General features: G+C 56.2%; 1 protein-coding gene across 2 annotated transcripts in view; it reads left to right on the top strand.

The window, feature by feature from the left end:
- Man1c1 (mannosidase alpha class 1C member 1) overlaps window positions 1–24,294 on the top strand; it is a 115,098-nt gene that overhangs the window by 36,245 nt on the left and 54,559 nt on the right. For both annotated transcript variants that reach the window (XM_076861007.2, XM_076861008.2), the window contains exon 2: window positions 13,296–13,392. In XM_076861007.2, the coding sequence (XP_076717122.1) occupies window positions 13,296–13,392 (97 nt within the window). The remainder of the gene's footprint in view (window positions 1–13,295; window positions 13,393–24,294) is intronic.

The raw sequence follows: 24,294 nt of genomic DNA, 5'->3' as shown, positions 1-24,294 counted from the left end.
ACACACACTCACACACACCACACACACACTCACACACACACTCACACACCCACTCACACACACACTCACACACACACACACTCACACACTCACACACCACACACCACACACACACACACCACACACTCTCACACACCACACACTCACACACACACTCACACACACCACACACACACACTCACACACCCACTCACACACACACTCACACACACACACACTCACACACTCACACACCACACACACACACACATTTGGGCAAAAGACCTGGCCCTGCCTCTCTCACGTGCGAGGCTGCGGCTCTGCTGGGCAGCCTTGAAGCCGCGTCCCTTCCTTCCAGCCGCCGGAGCCTTCAGGGAGCGGGCCGCGGCGGTTTCTTGGCAGCAGCTCCAGGATGGGCCACCTGGCACCGGGCAGCAGCCAGTCCTCGTCCTGCTTCTCTGTGTGCCCCCCACTGCCCGGAGGTGCCCGGCCCATGTTGTGACAGGGAGGCGCCTGGTGTGAGGGACACAGCCCTTCAGATCAGCCAGACGCCGGCTTCCCCAGGCCTGGCCGCCAGCTGCTTGGCCGCACGTGTGTGTTAGGAACACGAGGCTCCGATCTTACCCTGAGGCCACGGTGGGAACCGGGGTGCCGCCATGGGGGAGGTGCTTGGGCACGTTATTAACCCCAAGACCCAGCTGTCCCATCCCAGTAATGACAAAGGGCCCCTGCAGGAGGGCTTCACCAGTGTGGGACCTGCTGTAAGTGCCCAGGGGACGTCCAGCGGGGGTAGCGGAGAAGTCTTCAGACCCAGGGCCCGGGCAGGAGCAGCCCCTTGGAGGCAGGGGGTACAGTTGCCCTGTTGTGTGAGAAGCAGGGAGCATCCTGGCCACCAGCACTTCCTGTGACACCAGGACCAGTGCCTCGGTTTCCTCACTTAGAATTCTGAGAGTAAGGACATTGATTTTACAAGATGAATGTGAAGATTAGAGGAGAGGAGGAATGAAAAATCTGGCTGTGTGTGACATTACTGTATCACTCTTTTGAAACAAATGAGAAAATCGAGGCACAGAGAGGTTAAGTATCTTATCCAAGGACACACAGCTGGGAGAACTGGGGTCCAAAGCCACGCTGCCCATTGCTGGGCCCAACCTCCTCCCTAACAGCGCCTCCCAGAGGTGTGGTGAAAACTGCACGCGCCAATGCACACATTCACAGTGGGGTGTTTGGCGTTTCATAAATGCCTTCTTGTAAAATGGGGGTGACGGCCCCCACCCTGGTAACTCTCAGGTGACCGGAAGGCTCAGTGAGGAAGGCAGAGCCGTTGGGAATGTTACATCCGCTTGCACCAGGCGGGCTGTAGACATTTTCCAATCAGGCCTGTTGGAATGCACGTGTCCATCACCTTTGACCCCACCCCCAGGCCCCCTGTCCCCAGCTGACACCCAGCCTGTGGTAGAGGGCGAAGCGGGGAGACCCCTCATTTGCAGTCAGGGAACCATCTAAGTGTGCTCCTGGCCGGTGACCTCCTCCTGTCTGCTGCAGGCCCAGCAGCTCACCAGGAGGGGCTCGGGGACAGGGACAGGGACGGGGGGACGGGGGGACCTTGCCCTGCTGGCCTCTGTCAAATTCCTGCTGAGTACATTAAGGCCACTGGGCAGGGAGGGCTTCTGTCCCCCTTGCTCCACAGCCTCCATGACATGAGCAGCCAGGGTCCCCTGTGATGCCACCAACCTAAGGCATCTAATCAATATGTATTTATGGAGGCCTCCATGTGCCCGGGAACTCCACTGAGTGCTGGGGACAGCGGTGAGTGGCCGAGCTACTGCTCGAGGAGCCCGTTCTGGTGGGGAAAATGGATGCTAATCAATGACACGATCCTTGTCAGAGTTCAACTTCAGTAAATCTCCATGACGGGGGTTCAGCCTCGTCCAGGAGGATGGTCCAGGAGGATGGTCCAGGAGGACGGGGAAGTGGCCGTGAGGCTGAGGGGAGTCCCCCAGGCTGCAGGGGCGGGGGCTGCAGGCACAGCCAGGTGGGGAGAAGCAGCCTGGTTGGCCTAGTGCAGGGCTCCTGGGCCTCCTTAGGGGCTGACCTTGTACCTGATGGAATTGTGGTGGGTGTGGGGTGGAGTGGGATAGGGATGAATTTGCATTTCCCATAGTCACACCTGGCTACTGTGTGGGGCGTCCTGTAGGAGGCCAGAGAGAAGGCCCGGCCTCCACCTGGGGGGCTGCTGCAGGAGCGCCCTGGAGAGAGATGTGCTTGGGATTGGGGTTGCAAAGAAGAGTGGATAGAGAGATGCTGAGTGGGTGGGTGAACAGGATAACGGCCCCTCGGGCCGCTGCTTAGTGAACACACAGCAGGTACCAGCCACGTGCTAGACACTTCACAGACGTTATCGTTCTTCCTCTCAAGGTGACTAAGAGGATTAAGGAAGTATTCCTGTTCTTTCAGATAAGGAAACTCAGACCCAGAGAGATTAAGCCACTCACGCGCGGCCACACAGGGAGTGGCGGGAGTCTGAGTCTAGTGGCTCTAGAGTGTTGGCCTCTGGTGAAATGCTGTTCTGATCCGGCGTGGGGCCTGGCGTGGGGCCTGGCGTGGGGCCTGGCGTGGGGCCTGGCGTGGGGCCTGGGGTGCTGCATTTCCACGGGCTCCCTGGCTGGGGGTGCCCACCTGCTGCTCCCCAGAGCTGAGCTTAAACAGCACCCCCCCCAGGCTCACAGTCAGCCCTGGCGCCTTGGGACGGTCACAGTGCGCCTGAACTTCTGAGTGCTCCAATCTGGACCCCGCGGCAGGATGTCCCGGGCCCTGTCCCATTTGCCTTTCAGTAGCTCAGGCGAGTCTGAGAGCCAGAGGGGGAGGCAGCGGTCCCCGCTCTCGGCCTCCTGGGGTCCCCAGTACAGACCCCACCCGTGTTCAGCAGCTGAGCGGGAGTCCAGAGGTCGTGGTGCTCCCAGCCTCGTCCACGGTCCCCGTCAGACCCTGCCGGGTGGCACCCCAGCGGGGCTGGACCAGGTGTCCTTGGGCTCTGCTGGAGGAGAAGCGCTGTCCTCTCTGGGTCATCAGACCCCAGGATGATTAGAGGCCAAGGCCCCTCCCGCTCGGCCCCGCCACTGGGAACAGGGGTCACTGCAGGAGATGCCAGTGAGGCCGCGCCCCGCGGTGTGGGCTCCTGTCCTTCAGGACGAGGATCCGCTCCCTTCCTGGCAGCTCGGGGACCAGCAGCTGTGGTTCTGAGTCTCTGCCACACCTGGCCCAGCGCGGGCGTTTTAAGGAGGGGACGGCTCAGCATTCCCGCCCCCTCCTCCCGCTGCCCCCCCCAGCTCCCCCCAGACTCCCCCCTGAGGCCCTGGCGGCCACCCTGCCTGTCCCTCCTCCAGGGCACCTTCCTTTCTTGGCTCCAAGGCTCTGGGCCTCTGGTCTGGGAGGGCACCTGGGCCTGGTGACCACAGGTTCCAGTCGCTTGTCTGTGGGACAGAATTCTGGAGCTCCGAGGGCCTCGTCCGCCTGCCACTGTCCTCATGTTGAGGTCTCTCGTCCCTGGGGGTTGTTCAGGGGACAGGAACATCCTTTGTTTGGGAAAGAACTAGAGAAGCATCTGAGGATTCGGCTCCCAGAGTCTTGGCTCCCTCGTCCTCTATCACCAGAGCAGGGCAGGGGAGGGGCAGGGGAGGGGCAGGTGCAGGGCAGGGGAGGGGCAGGTGAAGGGCAGGTGCAGGGCAGGGGAGGGGCAGGGGAAGGGCAGGTGCAGGGCAGGCCTCGTGGCCTATTGTTCTGGATTCTTTGAATCTGTACATTACAGTCTGCTGGAAGGGAGGGGCTTCAGAGACTCCAGAGCCACCTTCTGCCTCCAGCGTGGACACCACAGGACAACTGCCTGTCGTATATTTCTAGAACCCACTGTAGGCAGAGGAATGGATCCTCTGGGTATTTTGGCCTCATGTCTGGTGATTCTCATGGTCACATTCCTGGAACCTGACCTGAGTGTCTCTTGCTGCAGCTCAGGCTGCCATTGCTCGGTCAGCTGCACCATCCTCCCCTGCTTCTTGGAGACAGATCCTCCCAGCGCTGTTCACCTCTGCGTCCTGGCCACGGCCAGTCACTTTCCCTCTCCTCCTCTCCCGTAGCTCCTGTAAAGCGTGGTTTGGGGAATCCACTGTGTCCCTGGCCCTCAAATTCTGTTTCTCTGGAATTCTGGCCCCGGGCTGCAGTTGAAGCTGTGGCTTCTGCTGCGTGAACTTCTCTGACTCCTGCTCCGAGGACCTTCCTCCTCCTCCCCTGAAAACCCAGCTCTGCCCGGTCCGTCCCACAGCCAGCCGCCCTGGTGCTTCCTCCCCGTGGACAGGACCAGACCACTTCCCCGTCTTATTTTTCATTTTAAAACATTTCTTTTTTACATCACAAACATTTCTGAATATTCATTGTAGAAAATTCGAAAATATAAGTCAACTAGAAGAGAAAATGTAAAATCCCTGAACTGCTCCTATCAGGTAGAACCGCTGTCAACACTTGGGTGTATTTCTTTTTTTTTAAACCCTTGTACATAGGCCAATGAAATTTCAGACCAACATCATTTAGCATCTTGCTTTTGCACTTAACATGACATAGTGAGCAATTTTTGTTGCCTATCACTAAACATTTGAAAATGCAATTTTTAATATCTGTTTACTATTTTATATCTCATACATTTTTTTAGCCCTTGCATAATTATTTCTAAGTGGAAAAATACCTATCCCGTCAAGCCCGCCGAACGACCCAACTCGAGTGAGCTGCAGGAATGTGAGCGGCGGTTGTTCATTATGTGAGTTTTATCTCCCCGAGTGGACTGCTCTTCTGTATTGTCACAAAATTGTTAAACACTTTTCCCTTTCGCCGAGTTTTGCACGGTGGTAGGCAGAATAAGCTGCCTGGCTGTAATCTTCAAAAACCCCTGTATGTATTTATAAATTCCAGCTTCTTTCCTGGGGATTTTGTAGGGGCTGTGGCCTAAGGAAGTTATTTGAAATATTATGAGCTCAGAGGTGTTCAGTATGGCATTATTTTGCATTTGCCCCAAACTAGGAATCACCAAAATGTCTAGTGGTCCAGGAGGATGATAAGGTCCACGATGATGAGTCGATGTGTCAGCTGCGGAAAATGATGTTTACAAAGCCTTTGTGATAAAACTGAATGTTTGTGTCATGATCACAGCAAGAAACAAAGAGTTGTGGGAGGAAAAGGGTGGAAAGACACCAAAATGGGAACAGTAGTTAGGGATGTTTTCCTGCTCTCTGTCTGCTTTCCTGCTGTGAACCCCTGATCCACTAAAATACTAAGAGATGGATAGACAGGTGTCAGTTTTATTTTTTAATCATCTGCAAAGATGCTTTAGTCTATCTGGTGTTGCTATGACACAATACCTAAAGTGAAAACTTTATGAAGAAAAGAGGTTTATTGGGCTCACAGTTGTGGAGGTTCAGGGGCGTGATGCTGGCATCAGATTCTGGTGAAGGCCTCTGGGGAGAGACCTTGCTGGTCTCTGGTGGACAGACAGAAAGAGGAAGTGAGTGTGTGCAGGAGAGAGAGGTTGCACCAAGAGAGGAAGCAAGAGAGCAAGCCAGCCAAGAAGACGGAAGTGGCTTCGTGACAGCCCTCTCTGGGCAGCCAGGCTGGTCCCAGGAACAAACCCACCCCACAAGATGGGCCTCGGGCCTCCCAAGGGTGGTGCCCTCCATGTCCTAATCACCTGTCACCAGGGTCTCCCCGTAGGCTCCACCCCCTTCCAACACCGTGGCATGGGACCAGGCCCCCAGCTCAAGAGCCTTTGGGGACACACTGGGTCCAAACCAGAGCAAAGAATACTCAGAGCTGAGCTCGAGAGAAAGGAGCCACCCAGAAATGGGAAGAGAGGCGTGTGGCCCGAGGCCGATGAGCCGAGACTTCTGGAAAGTGCTCAGGACGCCGCGAGGGGCCTACAATAGACTAAGGACGGCACCTCAGTGTAATTATAAAAGGAGAAACCGCAGTCGCAATTTATGATTTGTTGCTGGGCTCTGCCTTCTCGGCTCAGGCAGAGGGAGCCACGGTGGAGGGAGCCAGGGTGGAGCCACCAGGCTTTGGAGGAACCAGGGTGAGAGGAACCACAGGGAGGCCGGCAGCGGGCACGCTCCATCATGATCCTTAAAAGAAATAGGAAGATAGAATTCTGTAATATAGAAATCTGAGTCACTGACTTCCAGCAAAATCCCCTAACGGGTTTAAAAAAAAAAAAAATTAGACTTATAAAAAAGTGGCGAACTCCAACCAGGGTCATCGCGGTTCTGCAGATGTTAACATCTCACCTTCTCCGCTCACCCGCCTTCCTAGACACGGGCACACACATCATGATTTTCTGGACCATTTGAGGGCACGGTGCAGACACAATGCTCTGGAACCCTGAAAACTTCTTGTGTACTTCCAAGAAGATGAGGCACTTCTACTAAACCACAGCAAAACCATCACAACTGGGAATTAACATTGGTACAGTGTGACTGTTTGGTCCCTATCCCCCATTCAGATTTTGACAGTTGTCTCAAAAATACGTCACCACCCACCATCCCACCATCACCATCACCACCACCACCATCATCACCATCACTACCATTACCACACCACTACCACCACCATTACCACCATCACCATCATCACCATCACCATCACCATTCACCATCATCACCACCACCAAACCATTACCACTACCATCACCACCACCACTATCATCACTACCACCACGGTCATCACCATCATCACCATCATCACCACCACCACTATCATCACTACCACCACCATTACCATCTCACCACCACCACCACCACCATCACCACCATCACCATAATCACCATCACCATCCACCATCATCACCACCACCAAACCACTACCACTACCATCACCACCACCACTATCATCACTACCACCACCCTCATCACCATCACCATCACCATCATCACCATCACCATCATCACCATCACTACCATTTCCACACCACTACCACCACCATTACCACCATCACCATCACCATTCACCATCATCACCACCACCACTATCATCACTACCACCACCATTACCATCTCACCACCACCACCACCATCACCACCATCACCACCATCATCACCACCATCACCATCATCACCATCACCATCATCACCATCACCATCACCATCACCATCATCACCACCACCACTATCATCACCATCATCACCATTACCATCTCACCACCACCACCATCACCATCACCACCATCACCACCACCATCACCACCACCACCACCATCACCACCACCATCACCACCATCACCATCACCACCATCACCATCACCACCATCACCATCACCACCATCACCACCATCACCACCATCACCATCACCACCATCACCACCATCACCACCATCACCACCACCATCATCACCACCATCACCACCATCGTCACCATCACCACCACCGTCACCATCACCACCATCACCATCAATACTACCATCGTCACCATCACCACCATCACCATCAATACTACCATCGTCACCACCACCATCACCACCATCACCATAATCACCATCACCATCCACCATCATCACCACCACCAAACCACTACCACTACCATCACCACCACCACTATCATCACTACCACCACCCTCATCACCATCACCATCACCATCATCACCATCACCATCATCACCATCACTACCATTTCCACACCACTACCACCACCATTACCACCATCACCATCACCATTCACCATCATCACCACCACCACTATCATCACTACCACCACCATTACCATCTCACCACCACCACCACCATCACCACCATCACCACCATCATCACCACCATCACCATCATCACCATCACCATCATCACCATCACCATCACCATCACCATCATCACCACCACCACTATCATCACCATCATCACCATTACCATCTCACCACCACCACCATCACCATCACCACCATCACCATCACCACCATCACCACCACCATCACCACCACCACCACCATCACCACCACCATCACCACCATCACCATCACCACCATCACCATCACCACCATCACCATCACCACCATCACCACCATCACCACCATCACCATCACCACCATCACCACCATCACCACCATCACCACCACCATCATCACCACCATCACCACCATCGTCACCATCACCACCACCGTCACCATCACCACCATCACCATCAATACTACCATCGTCACCATCACCACCATCACCATCAATACTACCATCGTCACCATCACCATCACCACCATCACCATCACCACCATCACCACCATCACCACCACCGTCACCATCACCACCATCACCACCATCATCACCACCATCACCACCACCACCATCACCATCACCACCATCACCACCATCACCACCACCATCACCATCACCACCATCACCATCACCACCATCACCACCACCATCACCATCACCACCATCACCACCATCACCATCACCACCATCACCATCACCATCACCACCACCATCACCATCACCACCACCATCACCACCATCACCATCACCACCATCACCATCACCATCACCACCATCACCACCATCACCACTATCACCACCACCATCACCATCACCACCATCACCACCACCATCACCCTCACCATCACCACCATCACCATCACCATCATCACCATCACCACCATCACCCTCACCATCACTACCATCACCATCACCACCACCGTCACCATTACCACCATCACCACCACCATCACCACCATCACCACCACCATCATCGATGTTGTTTCTGGCCCAGGATCTGATTCAAGATCCTGTGTTGCACTTGGTGCCCATCTCTTCAGTCTCCTTCCATCTGGGGGTCCTGGGTCTTTCCTTCTTGACTTTGTTGATTGATTTTTTTGCAGGGCTCTGCATGCCAGGCTCGCCCTCTACCACTGAGCCACACCCCAGCCCTTTGTGAGACAGGGTCTCGCTAAGTTGCTAAGGCTAGGCTTGAACTTGTGATCCTCCCGCCTCAGCCTTTCAAGTAGCTGGGATCACAGGTGTGAGTCACCTGTAGTTGTGTTTGAAGAAATGGATTCACGACCCTGGGGTCTGACTGATGTTTCCTCGTGGTGAGTTCACATCAGGCAATTTGGGCAGAAACACCCCTGAGGTAATGTGTCCCGCTAGGTGTCAGATCAAAGGGTGTATGGGATCTGTTCCCACTGATATTAGGTAACAGCTCTATTGAGATAGAGTTCACATTCCACAAAAATCCACCGTTGGAAAGCGCGGCCTTCAGTGTTCTTGGTGTACTCAGTCATAGGGTCATCACCACAGTCAACCTAGAACATTTTCACCACCCAGAAGACCTCAGGCCCATTAGCAGGCACTCTGCATTTCCCCGTCCCTGTTCCTGGCCACCACCACTCCACTTCCTGCCAGTGTGTGTTTGCTTATTCTGGACATTTCATATAAATGGAGTCATACACTCAGTAGCATTTCTGTGTCTGGTTTCCTTGCTTGGCATAGTATTTATCGCCCATGGTGTGACATGTGCTTTGATCCTTTTTATGTCTGAATAATATTCCATCGTATGGATATACCACATGGACTTGATCCATCCATTGGGGTTGTTTCCACTTTTTGGCTAAGATAAATATTGCTGCTGTGAACATTTATTTCTGTGTGGACCTATGTTTTTATTTTGTCAAGGGTCCCTGAGATCACTCCTAGGTTTAGCAATTCACTAGGAGGACTTGAGGACTCGCCACAGTCCCACTCACAGCTAGGATTTGTTACCGTGAAAGAACACACCACAAAATGAACCAAAGAAAATGTGCATGAAGGGCTGGGCTTGTGGCTCAGCGGTAGAGCACTCGCCTAGCAGGTACAAGGCCCTGGGTTCAATTCTCAGCACCACATAAAAATAAATAAATAAAAATAAAGGTATTTAAAAAAAAGAAGAAAATGTGCATGAGCCGATGTCTAGAAGAAACCAGGTGCGGGTTCCAAGAGTCCCGGGGACGGCACACAGTGTACACTTAATCCCTGCAGCATGGACGGTGTTGTCTACCAGGCAAGCTCTTCAGAGACTCATTGCCCAGGGCTTTTGCTGGGGGCTGGTCCCGTAGGCACCCTCTGCCTGAAGTGCACTGAAATCCCAGGCTCCCGCCAGGAAAGCAGATGCCGGCATTAGCCACGAGGTCTGTGCAGCCTGGCACCACGAGCCTCCCTTGGATCGGCGTTGCCAGGCTCTCTGGTGACACCACATTTAACTCTGTTCCCCCCGAGTGGCTGCAGCGTTTTTGTTCTCCACTGGCTATTTATCCAGGTCCCCGTGGCTCCACATCCTGGCCGGCACCTTGGCTTGGCCACCTTTGTGAGTGAAACCATTCTAGCAGGTCTAATAGGTTTTTAAGTCAGCAATTTGCAAGCGTTTAGAACAAAAAAATAATGATTCATAGAAGCCAAAATGATTTCTCTGAGAACAATCATGCTCGTCTAACCCCTTATTTTCTTTCTTTCTTTTCTTTTTTAAGGCAATTTATTCCTTCTGTACGAGCTGTACTAGGGCAGGGTGTTTTTCTGTTCCAGCCTCGTCTTTCACAATATCTTCATGTACAAAAATGGAGAGCCGGGGGTTGCGCTGATCACTTGGCGGCTTCCTCATCTGCAGATGGATGACAGGCAGCTCCCGGAGCCGGGAGCGAGGCTCTTCTGCTGCCTCCTGGCTCCGTCCTCAGCCAGCTACAAATGCCTCTGTCCAAAACCTGGGGAGACACACGTGGCAGCCCGTCGGCTTTGCCAGTTACTCAAAGTAGGAAGACGCACATGTGTTGAGCAGTGAGATCTGGTTCCAGAAAGATCCTGGCAGCCTGGGTTGACAGGCAGATTCCAACAGGATGGATGGACCAGGGACAAATGGCAAGTCCGTGCCTGCAGGACCTGGTCCAGTGGTGACCGGGGCAAGCTCACACTTGGATGTCTGGCCCTTACCAAAAGCAGATTCAGGCTGATTAAGGAAGCATCCTGTGAAACTCTGTAGTTGTTTGGGTCGAGGTACCCCTGAACCTGCATCTGCCCCCTCCTGAGCCCGTCTGTGGCTCACCGGCCTCTGCAGAAGCCGGGAGAGTGACCCTGTGGCTTCAGCCGGGGACCACGCACCTGGCAGCGCTTGGTGCAGGTGTGTTCGCAGGAGGGAGGAAGGCTGCTGGCTGGAGGGCGAGGGGATTTCTGTCCCCTGCTCATCCAGCACCTGGGTGGAGGCCCCTGGGTCCCAGCTGGGGTGACGCTTGTGCTCTGAGGCCCGTGTGTGACACCGTCGGAATCCAGCCCCGGAGGCGCGTGGGATTGGGACGCGTTCCAAACACCTCCACATCCCTGCAGTGACAGTGCCTTTGAGGCCCGCAGACACCGTGGCTCCCGTACTTGCTCTGCCTGTGTCCCTCCCTGTGAGGGGGCAGCTCCCAGGTGAGGTCCCCCCCACCTTCTCTGCTGTCATTTCTGTTTGAGGAGCTGCCGCTGCCCCTCCCCCCACAGCCACTTGCCCTCCCTCCCCCGACTTCACAGGGGGACCCCGATGAGAGAGGCCAAGGGAGGAGGCCAGGCCCCTCCAGTGCTTGTACCTGGCAATTATTTGCCACCATTGCCAACTCAAGATAAGTAGAAAATGACGGCGGGGGAGAACCAGGCCCAGGGCAGTGCCAGGCGCCTGGCAGGCGTCACATGACATCTGCACGTGTGCTGCACGGGGAGCCTCGCGTCACCAAGCACCGAGGGGACCTGCGGACAGGGAGATGGAAGGGCTGGGTTCCAGCCACCTGGCTGCGCCGTTGTGACCGCTTTCCTCCGGGAGCCTCAGTTCCATCAGCTACGAGATGAGGAGGTGGCACGTCACACTCCATCAGGGCTGCCCTCTGCGTCTGTGCGTTGGGCCACGGCAGTGGGTGCTTCTGAGGGCACTGTCCGAATGTGCCTGGAAGATGTGGCTTCTAAACCTGGGCACCAGGAGCTGCCCCTCGTGGAGGTCGCAGGTGACATCCTAGAAAGAGGGCCACCGGGAGAGACCACACAGGCCAAGGGACAGGAAGAGAAAGCCACAGGCCGCAGCACGGTGTCCAGCAGGGGGTCACGGGCACAAGTCCAGGCTGAGCGTCCCTGGTCAGAGGTCCACGGGGCTCCGAAGTCTGAACCTTGGCAAGAGCTTGATGCCACCTGGCCTCTTGGGATGGTCACGGTGAAAAGGCCGGAACGCCAGAAATACCGCGCAAAGTCCTCTTCAGGCCCCGGGTCTAAGCAGTACGCGGCCCAGAGGAATCCGCGGCTGGACTCGGGCCCCCAGGACGCCTCATGGTGCAGAGGCGGACTTTCTAAAATTCAAACAAGTCTGAAGTCTAAACCTCTTCCGGGCCCAAGCATCTGGGGCGAGGGACACTCACCCTGTGATGCACTCATCGGTGGTTGTCAGATGTGACCCAGGCACCGGCACATCATGGGGGACTGTCAGAAAGGCAGTTCCCGGCTCTTCCTCAGCCTGCTGCTCAGGGTGGGGCCGCCCACCCGTCTCCACAGCCCCCGGGGCTTCTGGGGCCTCCAGTGTTTGTGAATGGAAGGGGGGGGGCCGGGAGGTGGGGCCCAGGTGGGAAGAGACCCGGTGACCGCCACTCCCCTGCTGCGGGAAGGGGGCATGTCATTCTGGTCACTCAAGGAAACCTTTCGGGATGTGGCAAAGCAGGCTCATGCCTTGTCAGCAGACCTCGGATGAGGCAGCTGAGAGTGGGGGACTCTTGATCTCCTGCAGAGGGTGGCAGAGGTAGTGTTAGAAACCAGACCTCTCTGATCTCGCTTTCTGAGTTCTTTTCACTGCAGTGGCCCCTGGGCTCTGCCTTCTGTGCTCCCCACTCCGTCTTCTGCCCTGCGGCCACCCAGAGCTCTGCTGTGCCTCCTGCAACCTGCCCTGCCAAGGCAGATAGGGGACACCATACCTGGGCGGGGAGGGAACAAGGGGCGGGCAGCCGGTCACCATGCATGTCCCTCAGCCTCCAGGGCCAGGTGCAGCCTGGGGAGCAGGTGCTGGTGTGAGGCGAGCTCAGGGTGTGTCGGGTGACACAGTGCCCGGCTCCTGTTGAGGCCTCTGTGTGCCCAGTCCCGTTGCTGGGCGCTCTGGGGGAAACCGAGGCAAGGCGCGTGCAGCCTCTGCCCTCGTGCAGCTCAGGCTCCAGAGCCAGGGAGACAGCCAACCGCAAGATGGGCTTAAGGCCCGTTGCCCCGGGTGGACAGGGCTCGCCCACACCGCTGGCACCCCTCACCGAGGTCCCTGTCCTCTGCTCTTTCTGGCAGATGATGCAGTTCGCCTGGGCCAACTACCGGCGCTACGCCATGGGCAAGAACGAGCTCCGGCCGCTCAGCAAGGACGGCTACCAGGGCCACATATTCGGTGAGTCGCTGAGGGCACTTGGACGGCGTCGGGGAGGCCGACCACGCCGGGTGCGGAGTTGCCCCTGGGGCTCCGTTTCCGCCTGCCGAGGGGAGTCCTGTTCCCTGGGAGCTGCCCCTGCTTCTTGGACTTGGGGGGCCCCCCGCGCCTCTCCAGCCGTGTGGGTTTCTGGGTGCGCAGTGACCACTTGGTCTTTAGAGCAAAGAAACTTGGAGTTGTGGTTAGGGAGGGGAGGGCTGGAGACCTGGTGCCGAGGAGAAGGCTTGGTGACTGCTTCCCGGGAGGTGGCTGTGGGATGGTGTAGGAGCCGTCCCGGAGGCTGAACACGCTCCTGTGGGCTGGGGACCAGGCTGCCTTGAGGGTCCAGGCGCCCGTGTCTCTGGGACGCTCCAGGTGGACCCTGGAGTCGGGGCAGCTCACGTTTTGCCCGCAGCCTTGCAGTCCGCTGGCTTCTCCCCGGGCCAGCCGCAGGCCCAGAGCCCTGTACGTCCCTCCCTGATCCCACAGAGGCTGCAGGGGCTTCTTATGTGCCCAGCCTCACATGTCAACTGTAGCACCCACCCCCGTGCCAGCCGCCCTCTGCAGCCATTCCTGCCCAACGATGCTGCCACAGCCCGGCCACCCCCTTCCCTGGGACTCTGCGCTGTGGGGTGCTGCCCTGGAGAGAGGAAGCCACTCCCCTATCCTTCACCCCAAAAGGTTCCTGGACTCTGGAACCAAAGAACCAAGATGGAAATTCCCAGGAAAACCTAAGGGCAGATTTACAAGACAGGCATGGCCCTGTCCCAGGTGTTGGCATCATGGGAAAGGGGACAGGGACCCTCCTTCTCCTAGACCAGTCAGCCTGGGAACCTGGCTGGCTGTGCAGACAGTTCCTCCTTTGGGTGTGGGCCTGGACTTGAGTAGTGGGTGTGTGTTTATTTTTCTGATTATCCTAGGAATGTCGGAGGAGGGGGAAGTGTCAAAAAGATAAGGCAGAAAAAAAAAAAAAAAACCGGTTCCTGGATGTAGCTGTGGCTCTTGGCACCTGGGCTCCTCCCCTCCCCTCTCTCCTTCTGTTTCCCTCCCCCACCCACATACTATTCTATGACTTTTTTGGGGGGGGGGGCGGGTTAATGTTACATGGTGAGTGTTTTCCTAGGTCCTGCAAATTTTTTCCCTTTTAATGGCTCCAGCGATTGTGTGGGCGATCGTTCACTTAACCGTCCCCCTGATGTTAGACAAAGGTTTTGCTATTAGAAATAATGCAGGTGGTAACATTTTGTGCATAAGATTTTGTCTGAGAACAGATTCTTAGAGAGGAATTCCCAGGCCAGATGGGAAGAGAGGAAGAGAGATGCTCCCTTAGCCCTGAGCAGGAAGGAGGTGTTTGGATCCTGGGTAGGGCTGGCTGCCCCCACTGCCCAGGGCAGACCTTCCTGAGCGGCCCGTGGCAGCCCTGGGGAAGGCTGTGATCTCACTGAAGCTGTTGGAGATTTTGCTACTGGAATAAACAGAAATGTGGTGGAGAAAGCATCCCCTCTCCTCTCTGAACAGTCTGCAGATATCCGGGGAGTTGTGGTCAGTGGGTAGGAGAGACTGTGGATTTCTGAAATAACTCAGTGTAGGCACAGCGTTTGCTCAAACCAACACGGAAAACACTTCTGGGAGGGATTGGGCTGAACCCAGCCTCATTGTGTAACGTTTCTCATGGCCTGGGATTGAGTCTTAACCCTCCAGCCCCTTGTCAATCACCAAACCTGGAAGAGCTGCCTTTAAAGGTGGAAGGAACCCAGGCTTTTGAGTCTGTTTACAAATTCTTACGCTGTCCTGAGCTGTGTGACCAAGTCCAAGTCACTTACCCTCTCTGGACCCCTGTGGTTCATCCTTCACGCTGGGCTGCTGTGAAGATGTGAGTGAGCGCACGTGAACAGGCAGGTGACTTATGATTTCTGTTGCAGTGGCCCCAGTGAGCCCGCTGTGAGTTCTGAGGTCTCTGGGGTGGCCTTAGCAAGGCCCTGGGAACCCATCACCCAGAGACAGGGAGTCTTCCCTCCGCAGCTGACAAATGAGCCTCAGTGGGTGGCTGGCCCCTGAGAAGGGACCCCGGCACAGGCAGGAAGAGCTGGTGTGGACTCTCTTCTCTGTAACCCAATGCCCACTGCAGGCCATGCCCAGGGCTGGCTCCTGGGGACACGGGGCAAATGGCACAGCGAGCTCGCCACCGACTCTGCCGAGTGTTCTCAGAGACAGGGACACGCATGACACACAGGAAGCGTCCTCGTGGCTGGGGCTCTGTGTGACCTGGGCTCAGACTCAGGCTTCCCCACTTCGGGTTCTGTGGCCTGGGGCAGGTGGCTTCTCGGGGACTTCCACTCTTTGTAAAGGGAACAAAGCTAAAGGTGAAACCAGCCCCCACCCAGCCCAGGGCCTGCCTGACACGTCCACCCTGTAACTACGTGGTGGCTGCGATGACTGTCACCTTGAATAGGTCCTAGGTCCAGAGGCCCCTGAGAACACACCGAAGGCTTAATTCTGGGAGCCTGGGAGAGGTTCTAGTTGGGGTGGATCCAAGAGGGGCTTTGAAGCTGGGCTATCCCCAAAGACACAAGTGGGTGGGCGGGGCTTAGTGGCTCAGGAGGCTGAGGCAGGAGGATCTCGAGTTCAAAGCCAGCCTCAGCAACTTAGTGAGGCCCTAAGCAACTTGGTGAGACCCTGTCTCTAAATAAAATAAAAAAAGGGCCAGGGGCGTGGCTCAGTGGTTAACTGCCCCTAATTTAATCCCTGATACCACAAAAAAAAAAAAAAAAATTAAGCTGCGTGTCACCACCACGTCCTTTCTGGACTCCTGGGGGCTGCATCACCCTGGACTCCGGCCTCACTGGAGGCTGAGTCCTGCGGACACAGGACGCCAGGGGTGGTCAGGTGGTAGGCAATGCCCACCTGTCCTGCCAGCCGAGACCCTGAGCAGGGTCCCTGTTGGCGCTCAGTCTGGACATGGACACCTGCAGGCTCACCCTGGGGGCCTGCGGGAGACCTGCTGGGGGCTGGCTGGCGGGTTCATGCGGTGCCTTGAGATCTACAGGGTAGATGCCGGAGCCGCATCTCCCTGCGTGGCCCCTCCCCACACTGAGCCCCCTCTCCCGGCTGCCTCCTCCCTTCCTCAAACCTGCTCTTACTGTGGGAACCAGGCCTCCTGCCGGGGCGCACCCCCCCCCCCCAGCCGGTCTTGGTGGCTTCCTTTTTTACCCACATCCAGCTCAGCAAGTCTCCTCAAAAAATGCCCCTAAGCCCCAGTGGCCACCAGCAAAGAAGACACAGCCTGCTCCTTGCAGGTGGCTCAGGCCAGGGCGGAACGCTGCTCCTTCCCACTCTGAGTGCTGGCCGGATGGTCAGTGTCCAGCTGGGAACAAAGAGCAGGGACTTCAGATCCTGCCGAGCGGCCTTGGAGCGTACCTTGAGCCTCTGAGAGAGGAAATGGGCAAAGGGCCAGGCCAGGGGCCTAGAGCTGGGCGGTGGGTGCCTTTGTCACAGAGGTGCAGTAGTAGCCTGAGCCGTGCAGGGGAGGGGCGTAGAGGAACTAGCCATAAGGTGGTAACTGCACACAGTGCCGTAGACAAAGTGGCCCAGCCTCCTCGCCTCTGAAAAACCGGGCGGATATGGATACCTGCTGCTAGGGCTGCAGAATACCAGGCAGTCTAGCTGGAGAGCTCAGCTGTGGGAGCTTGGGCCAGCTGCTTAACCTCTCTGGGTCTGTCTCCCCAACTAAAAGTGAATGATAGTAGTACCTCCTTCGCCGGATTGGTGGAGAGTGAAGTGGGTCAACACTCCAAGTCTCCTCTCTGTGTCTGGCACGTACAAGGCATTCTGCAAGTTTCAGAGGCCTGAGGAGGATGTAAGGCCCACCCACAGATCAGGGTCAACTCCCATTCTGACTGGGGACATACCCAGGGTCCCTGGACCCAGGAACCCACACGAGGGTTGCAGGGCTGTTCCACCCTGCTCCCTCCTGCCCTGTCCCTACAGCTCTCCAGTGCTTGGGTGTGCAACCCCTGGGCAGGAGGTTCAAATCCTGTCTCTGCCACGTACCAGCCATGTGACCCTGGCCAGTTTCCTGACCTCCCTGCACCTCAGTTTCTCCGTCTGTGCAATGGGGATGACCGTTGCAAAGATCAAACTCAGTTGACGTGTGTTGATCGCTGGTACAGGATCTGTCCACATGCAGTCGTGACATACAAGCTGCTGTCGTATTTTTATTTGTTAAATAGAATAGTTATCGCCCAAGGGAAGAGCCCGTGTGGGGCTCACTGCAGGCTCTCGGGCCTTCTTGCGGGTGGATGGATTGCCTGCGGCAGCCTCTGCTGCCCGTTTCCCTGTGCCCCCTCGTCCCAGCCTGGCTCCTGCGGCGTGTGCTCTCCGTCACCGTGACCTCCCGCCACAGAGTGCACTTAGAACCAGCAAACAGACCCTGTGGGAGTGACAGTCCTGCTTGGTCAGCGCATCCGTCTCTCTTCTCCGCGGAGGGTGGAGGTGCTTGCGTGGCCAAAAGCAAGGTCCCCCGCTCCGAGCCCGCCCCTGGCGACAGCGAGAGCCCCAAATTGGATTCCGCCTCTGATCGTGGATCCACTGATAGAACTGCCAACCCAGTCCCCGTTCTGGGGATGATTTATGGCCTGGGGTGAGGTAAGGGACGCAGCATGATTTCCAGATCATGGGCGGTGAATGTTCGGCCTCTGCAGCAGAAAAATCATCATTGCCTGGAAACGGAACAAGCGTGATGTGAAGAGGGACGAAGTCCAGGCCCCAGGAGGTCATTTTGCAGTTGCTTTTGGGGATGTGACTTAGGAGTGCCTCTGCCGGGTGGCCCCGCTCTCCGCACACTCCCGCACACACCAGCCTCCCGGGGCTCTCCGTGGGGGTGAGTTCCTTTCTGGAGGTGGCAGTTTTGACTTCAGAGATTTGTCGGGGTTCAGGTCTCAGCCCTGGCATTTGCCAGCTGAATGAAACTGAGCAAGCCTCAGCCTTCCGCCCCCCGCTCCCGGCTCTTCGCTCGGGGGGTTGGCCCACAGCGAGCCTCACCAGAGGTCAGCGGCTTCCTCGCCTGTTGGCCGGACGCCCTTCCCAGCACCTTGCTCCTCTCCTGGGTTGGGGGCTGAGCGTTTTGACTTATCTGGAGAGAATACTCTGTCGCCCTTCGAGAGTTGGGCTTTTGTGGAAAAGCTCCTCGTTCCTGGAAGATCCGCGTCAGGCTGAGCTGCTGGCTGCTCCCGGCCGCGTGCTCACCCCTGGCCAGGCTGGAGCTGGCTTTGAGGAAGAGCTGTCATCGGCCCCACAAGTGACAATGTCGCAGTCCCCAGGTGGAATGGGTCAGGCTTCGGGGCAGCCGGCAAACTTTCTGGTAACCAGGTGTTTGGGGAGCCCTGGGTGCTCCACCCGCAGCCAGGGGCAGCAGAAAAGTGGAGGAAGTGGGTCAGAAGCAGGGTCACTGGCCTTTGGCGCGAGGCACACACCTGTGGATGACAGGCAGCACCTAGAGGTGCAAGGCGGACATTGAGGCCACGGTGGTCTCCCTGGGCCCTTGAGTGACGATTCCTCAGCCACCTTCTAATGATCGAAAGGCCCTCGGGTCGCCCAGGGTCATTACCAAAGCGAAGCACTCCCCCCAGGTGGCCCCGGGTTCCCCACTCCCAGCCACTGGCCCTCGCTGGGTAACTAGCGGGTGTCTTGCTTCCTCTCCCTTTTTGCTCCGTTTCTGAGAGGCCACTTGGCTCTTGCTGGATCTCTGATATGGAATTTTACAACAAGTCTCGTTCCCGCCGGAGCGGAGTGAGTCAGGGCGTCTATTCCTGAGCGAGCTGCGGTGAGGCACCCGATGATTCACATTGGAACCCACAGTCCCCTGGTGCCAGCTCCGCCACCTCCCAGAGACCTTTCTTTCCTTGGAACCAGGCTGAGCTGGCACGGCCAGCCCCTTCTCTCCTGGCACTGACGCCAGGCCCTTGCCAAATCCCCCAGCAAACTCTGTGACTCACGGGTCTGTGGACTCGCAGAACCTCAGGTGGGCATTGCCAGTTGGATTCTTGGCAGCCATCTGGACCAGTGCCCAAAGACGGGGAAACAGGTGACAGAGGAAACTCACGGAAGGCCTGACACTCGGGTTTGAACCCTGGTCCTCAAGTTGAACCTCTACTTTATTTTTTCTTTCTTAATTACTTTTTTTTTTTTTTTTTTTTTTTTGGTACCTGGGATTGAACCCAGGGGCGCTTAACCACTGAGCCACCTTGCCCTCTATATTTGATTTTGAGTTGCTTAGGGCCTTGCTAAGTCGCGATCCTCCTGCCTCAGCCTCCCGAGCCGTTGGGATTACCGGTGTGTGCCACCGTGCCCAGCTTCTGGATTACTTTTTAAAAGGTGTAACTCACAACATACATTCCGTAAAATGCACAAATGGTTAGTGCGCAGCCCAGGGAATCCTATGTGTGCATAAACCTTGTGGCTTGAGCAGGTGGAGACGGAGAGCATTTCTGTTTCCCTCAAGGGAGTGGGGAGGAAGTAGGCCCCCAAGGGTGGCTGCTACCCTGACTCCTGTCACCATAGACTCTTCGTCTGCTTTAAAACTTCAGGCCATGCCTTTCCGACTTGCTTTTTGCCTCCATTATCACGTCATGAACAGTAAGTGGTTCTTTTCCACGTTGTCTCCCTGTTCGACTGCTGCTGAACGTTTGTTTCCAGGATCTGCTCGTTAGGAATAAACTGCTATGAACACTTTGGTTTGTTTGTTAATTTGGTGATTTGGGGTGTGTTCGTAGAGGTGTGCAGCCATTGCCACTGCCAATTTCTGAATGTTTTTATCATACCCCAGAGAAGCTCTGTGCCCCTAGAAAGTTACTCCCCCTTCCCCTGATTCTCCCGCTTCTTCCTGCTCCTGGGCAGCCCCGATCTCGTTCTGTCTCGGCGGAGATCTGCTCCTTCTGAGCCCCTTACGCAAATCACAGCCTTGGCTCTCTGGTCTTTCGAGGCTGGCCTCCTTCACTGACTGTGGGGTCTCGTGGTCCACCCACACGGGGCCACTAGAGCTTTGCTACTCTTCATCGTCAGGTGACCTTCCACCGTGTGGAGGTCCCACCTCTTATCACCGTGTCCAGCTGTTGGTAGACATCTGGGTTGTTCCTACTTCTTTGCTATCATGAATTTGCTGCTGTGAAACCCGTGCACTATTTGGTGTGGGTGTAGATGTCCATCTCCCTTGGTGGGTGCCCAGGTACGGAGTGGCTGGGTGCAGGGTGGCCCACAGGTGAACTTTGGAGGAACTTCCCGGTGGTTTTCCCCAGGGCTGCACCAGCCCTCGTTCCCACCAGGTCTGAGGGTGGGGAACGCTTCTGTACATGTTTTTTGGTGGAAATAGCAGACCTCCATGTGGCGACTCACCTGGGATTTGAGTTGTGGGATCATCCCGTTAAGCTTCACCTGAAGCTGCCAGTCTTCCAGAGCAGGCAGCCCCTCGCGGTCCTGAAGCTCTGGTCTCTCCATTATCCGTGCCCACACTCGCCATTGCTGGTGTGCGCGACCTCAGCCTCCTGCTGCACCCCACTTCCTGGAGGTGAAAGGTGCCTTCTGTTTTGTGGTCCACCCTGCAGACTAGCGTGGCACAAAGCAAAACTTCTCTAGTCTAGACAGAGACGGTGCCAGGAAAGGGGTGTGAATGGGAAAACCGTTGTTCTGGGGGACAGGAGGCACATCCTGGCTCTGCCGCGGGCTCACCTCAGGTTTTCTCTCCTGTAGAATGGGGGTGGTGGTGATACCCTGTGTTAGTCAGCTGTTCATCACTGTGACAAAATACCTGTGAAAATCAACTCAGAGGAGGAAAATTTTACTTTGGCTCATGGTTTCAGAGGTTTCCGTCCATGATCGTGTGGCGAACTTCATGGTGGGAGCGCGTGGGGGAGCAGAGCTGTTCGCATCATGGCAACTGGGAAGCAAAAAGAGCAAGGCTGGGGCCAGGGACAGGGTATAGCCTTCGGGGCACTGTGACTAGGCTCCATCCCCACCCCTAGGGTTGCCTCCACCTCCAAGAGTCATTGGATGGATCAGTCCATGATGAGATCGGAGCCCTCATGATTCAGTCACTGCCCCAAAGCCCCACCTCTGAACATGGCCACATTGGGGCCAAGACTCAAACACATGTGCCTTTGGGGACATTCTAGACCCAAACCATTACACCTCCCCCCAGGACTGTTGCTGGAACCGCAGGAGACTGTTCCTTCATCTGGCCATAACTGTTCCATGCTTACTGTGTCAGACACTGCTCTAGACACAAGAGAGCCTCCACCCAGGACCTCCCCAGCTGGGGAGGAGGCAGGATACATGAACTTGTAGGCTGTGGGAGTGTATGAGGTGGAAGCTCCCTGACTTGCTCTGTGTGTGTGGTGCTGGGGATCGAACCCAGGGCCTTGCCCATGGCAGGCAAGCACTCTACCACCGAGTACATCCCCAGCCTTTTTCATTTCTTATTTTGAGACAGAATTTCACTCAGTTGCTGAGGCTGGCCTCAAACTTATGATCCTCCTGCCTCAGCCTCCCAAGTATCTGGGATTACAGGTCTGTATAGCCTTATAAGGTGTTCTTAAAGAGATGAGCTTTAGAGAGGTCTCCTGGGGATGGCCTCCCACTGGGACCAAAAGCATGAATGCAGAAGCAGGAGAGTCATGCTACAGAGAGACATATGCAAAGACCCAGAGGGGAGACTGAGCAGGATGGAGGCCACTTTGGATCTGAAAAAGTGTTCCGTATGGCTGGAGTGGGGGCGGCCGTGGGAAGAGACCATCTGTGAGCATATAAATGGGGCCCTGCAAATGCAACTTTTAGTTTTTCCTCCCACCCTGGACCCCGGGAGCCAGGAGATATGACTTCTAATTGCTCCGCAGCCACCAGACAAGCTACCTTCTCTGTGTTTTGCCCTCCGTGCCATGTGGGCGCCTGGCACAGGCTGCCTTTGGTTACCTCTAGGTCCTAACACAGTGGGTGATGAGCCCTGGGATCACCAAGTGGGCAGACGGGTCAGCAACGGAGACAGAGGGGCTGCCTGGGTCCCCGTGGCCCCGGAGCAGGGTTGAGCTGTGGCCGTGTCTGGGACCTGGGATCCCAGGCTTCTCCCTCTGTGGCTCAGGGCCTCTGAGGCAGGCAGCCTGCTCTCCAGCAGGAATCAATAGGAGCGTTGGAGATTTCTGAGCACAGAGCCCTGAGGGGGACAGAGACCCGGAAGTGTGTTGTCAGCAAATACTCAAGTTTGTTTTTCTTTTCATCGAGTCTGAAAAGCAGTTTGAAATCCACTGCCCTGTTTTCCTGTTTTTTTGTTTTAATGACTGAGTAACACACAATTGCATTTTCTCCCCCAATAACTTTGAATTCTGGGAGGAGACCACGTGGGGATAAATGCTGTTCTCTCATCCTCCCCGATGGCCAGGAGGATGCTGAGCCCCAGGAAGGGAGCCGCGTGGTGCAGGCCTGACTCCCGCGGAGTGCTGCTCCTGAAATAGCAGCGCCCAGAGATGCGCTGGGATGGACTGAAGGACAGGCAGGGAAGGGAGGGGGAGGGGAGGGGAGGGGAGGGGGAGGGCTGGAGCTATTGCTTTAGTTTTCATTCCATTCAGCACTTAGTACCCAGTGCCTGCTGTGTGCCCAGCCAGGAGCTGGGTGTGGAGTGGGGAGGGGATGGGAAGGGAGCAAGGCACCCGCCCTGGGCTCAAGGACAAGGGATGTCCCCGTGTGTCCCCAGACAATGTGTCACAGAACCTATGAGAGAGATGGCATCTCAAGAGGGGTTTGCCTCGAGCTCCTGGGAGGGACTGTTCTCCTGTTCCCATGAAGCCCCCACCCTCACTTCACAGTGTGGGGCAGACGGGGGCTTGGCTGCCAGAGCTGCTCTGGGGCAGATTTCAGCAGTGAGACCTCTGCGGCAGGTAGAGGGATAATGCGGGCCAAGCTCAGGAGGCCATGGCAGCCAGTGCGGGGGCCACAGAAGGGGTCGGGGTGCAGGTGTGGCGGGAAGAGGCCTTTAGACACCCTGCAGGTGCCCCACAGCCCTGCACAGGGCTAGCTCTGCCCGAGTCACCGGGTGGGGGTCCGAATGAATGTTTCAATTTTAATTTATTTTAAAGTCAGAAGAAAAAAAGGCGATATAATAACGCACCCAGCCAGGGTTAGAGCCACCTTTATACCAAGACAGTTGTAAAAGGTCCTTTGTAGTTGTTTCAGGAGGAAGATGGCCCAGGGGTGTCACAACACAGCGCTGCTCCTGGTCCTTGTCCCCAGGGGAAAGTCCCCTCCTTCTCATTGTTGCCATGAAACCTGGCAGATAAAGCCCCAGGATCCGGACTCCTCATCCCTGTCCTGTGGGGCAGGAAGGTGAAGCCACAGGTGGCCCTGGTGGGGGGACCGCCCTTTTGGTTTCATTTCTTCCTTAAGGCTGTGCTTTGAGGTGGTGTCACTGACTGAGCACCTGAGACTCCGAATGACGTCACCTGCCCACGCTGCGTAGCTGGCATGCGGCTGCGGCTGGTCACATCCTGCTTGTCACCTCCAAAGCCGGGCTCCCCCTTTCCTCTGCCTTGGGCACTGAGACCTGCCAGAGCCGGGCCTCCGTCTCGCCTGCTCCTGCAGCACCGCGTGTCAGGCCCCACGGGAGGGCTTTGGTACCCGGAGGAGCTGGTGACTACCTCGGGCTGTCTGTGTGCCCTTGATTCAAAGGCCTGCTTTAGGCTGTAAAAGTAAAGCCACTGTGGTCATCGTCCCCAAACCAGGGTGATAGAATCCCACCCACCCGGACGAGGCCACCAGCAATCTCAGAGGACGTCCCTGCCAGGCTGCTGGAGAAGGGTTAGCAGAGAAATGGCGGAGAAGAAGAGGACTGTCCCTCTCTCCCAA

Source organism: Callospermophilus lateralis, chromosome 7, assembly GCF_048772815.1.
Source record: "Callospermophilus lateralis isolate mCalLat2 chromosome 7, mCalLat2.hap1, whole genome shotgun sequence".
NCBI lineage: Eukaryota > Metazoa > Chordata > Mammalia > Rodentia > Sciuridae > Callospermophilus > Callospermophilus lateralis.
This window is presented reverse-complemented; position numbering and strand designations above follow the sequence as displayed.